Source organism: Silene latifolia, chromosome Y, assembly GCF_048544455.1.
Source record: "Silene latifolia isolate original U9 population chromosome Y, ASM4854445v1, whole genome shotgun sequence".
Taxonomy (NCBI): domain Eukaryota; kingdom Viridiplantae; phylum Streptophyta; class Magnoliopsida; order Caryophyllales; family Caryophyllaceae; genus Silene; species Silene latifolia.
Window position 1 is genome coordinate 211,919,486 of NC_133538.1, and position 2,606 is coordinate 211,922,091.

A 2,606-nucleotide genomic window follows, 5' to 3' on the forward strand; every position below is an offset into this window, starting at 1 on the left:
GACAAGTTTGATTCCGTAGGGATATTTGGCTAGAAGTCACCTAGACTTGAGTCAATGAGATATTTGCCCGAAATAGACCTATATCTCGAACAATGGGTGCTTAAGTTAAAGACCTATTTAACTTAAATCAAAGATTTGAAGTACCGTCTCAAATCTGGAATTTCTGATCAATCTCGATCGTTTTTCTGGAATTTTTATTAACTTTCAATAATGATTTAGAATAACGTACAACTCTAGCTTTAATAGCCCTAACTTGCCAATAATAAAAGACTCCTAAATGAAATAGAAAACAATATATTAATCTGACAACTAAGAGATAATAATCTAACTAATAAAATCTAATCTTTTGATTAGTTTTATTCCGTCCTAACTAGCACTAATTCGAATCCGTGTTCGATCCCTATCACTCCACTAAATTAATTTAATTAGTAGTGCCATCAGAATTGTATCAGCTTATAGCATAACATAGTCTCGTAGATGAGTTTGTGATCGAATGTTATCCTACCCGTTGTGTGGATACTGGATAGAGGGTTTTGGACAAAAATTCTAGTGGTTATCAAGTTAAAGCTGTAGGTACTGAGCAAGTTGTTGATCTTTCAGTTGAATAGAGGACATGGTCACTTGGGTGTTGATCCTATGGATTTAACTGAAGTTCCCCAGTGTTGTTCACCTATGATTCTGACAGAAGTTCCTCCGCCAGAGACATAAAAATGGTCTTGTAGTTGATACTTGTTAACAGATTGAGACTTTTGCACATCACATATGTAATGTTGTTTTGTTTGATTCTTCTTCGTCTTTTCTATTTGTTAGATTTACGCCATGATTGAAGAGATGTGCTACACGTACGACTTTCTTTTTGTTTCTGATTAAAAGAAGCGTTGTTTTCCTCATTCTTGTCTCCGTTATATTTGTTCATACAATTCATCATGATGAAAACACATTAGCTGACCTCAAATTCTTTTGAAAATGGCTCTGTTTTGCTGTAATTGTAAAAATGCTGTTTAGTTTCTTCTAAAATGATTTAACTTATATAAGAATCATGTCATATTCCTTAATCAGGGATATAGTTAATCATGGGAGGCTTGCTGACATCAACAGCATCTTCCACGGTAAGTCCCTCAGCAACTGAAGTGAACCGGGAATCTGTCACGAAGTCTGAGCAAAATGAAAAACCAAAGAAGAAGATATGCTGTGCATGCCCAGATACAAAGAAACTACGTGACGAATGTATAGTCGAGCATGGTGAGGGTGCATGTTCCAAGTTGATCGAGGCTCATAAACAATGCCTACGGGCAGAGGGTTTTAATGGCTAATAATGAATTTGAATTCAAAACTATGTTGATTGAGTTGATCTTGTATTAGAAGGTTGTATACTTGTATACATACAACCAATTCAATAATCCCTCTTATGAAATGAGGAATATCCCATCTATAAACTGATTGTATTCACATATAAGTGATAACCGTGTAACACAGGTTTTTATAATGGGATTTTGCAACTAAGGTGCAGTTTTTGCTTCCATATTTACTTGATCAGTTTCTGTGAGTAACCCATCAGACAATGCATGATAGGCTCTAGGCGACTGACAAGGTGCATAGACTCGTGCTGAATCAAACGGACTGGACTGCTTGTAATCAGGTTTATGAGTTGTTTGGTAAGATGAAAATGGCAAGCCTTTTGAAAGGGCTGAAGTTTATGTACAACAAGGACTGGAAAGTGATTCGCACCTTGGTGCTATGCACAAGAAGCCGCGCCATGTGCGCATGTCAGCTTATTGGCATAGGGAGATTGAGCAACGAAAGCTCGCTTCCCAAGCCAGAAATTTGACAATTGCTCATGTTTCTGCCAAAATGTTGAGAAATTTAATGTTTACCTTTGTCAGGTTTCCGAAATTGTCTTTTCTAACTCAAACCTTATTATTTACCTGTCCTGTTTTCGGTGATCTTACCCAGATTTACCCTCTAAGGATTAGGTGAGATAATGAAATGCCAACAAAATCACCGATGTTCTCCAATAATTTCTTATTTCTGGCTCTGAATTTTGTACCTAATGAATTTTGTACATTCAACATTTTCGTCAAGAATTGCATTGAAGGACCGCTACTTTACAAGAGCAAGAAGCACAACTACTTTAGTGAGCCGTTTTGATTTATTCCATCATGATCCAAAACCCTAGAGTTATTGAATCTTTGGCTCCATTGGAAATATGGAACAAGTTAAAAAACAGAAATCTGGGATATAAATCATGCAGAAAAAGATATTGTAAAAATGAGCCCACATTTAATTCAACTTCCACTTTTGTTAGTGTCCCATTCTACAGTTTCACCTATACATGGGAATGATGGGATTCCTCTCACAGAATCTGCACTATAGTAAGCTCCAAAACTAGGTATCATTAATGCCTTCAAAAAAAAATCTTTCGTCATGTACATAAGAATGAAAGTAAAGCACAAATATACGAAGCAAAAAACCGGAAATAAGGAGCATAAACACTTTTGATCGGTAACCATTTGAGGTAGAGGTGGTTCTAGGATTTGATGGAAGGGGGTGCGTAAAATTTTTTAACAATGAAAATATCGAGTTATATGAAAAAAAAAATTGTTTAG

At 36.0% G+C, this 2,606-nt stretch overlaps 1 protein-coding gene across 1 annotated transcript; it reads left to right on the forward strand.

The window, feature by feature from the left end:
• The first annotated feature begins 1,065 nt into the window (after positions 1-1,065).
• Positions 1,066-1,313, forward strand: LOC141630023 (uncharacterized). Its single transcript, XM_074442916.1, has one exon. It carries the CDS (start codon positions 1,074-1,076, stop codon positions 1,311-1,313), a length of 240 nt encoding a protein of 79 aa, XP_074299017.1. The 5' UTR covers positions 1,066-1,073.
• Positions 1,314-2,606: the final 1,293 nt, after the last annotated feature.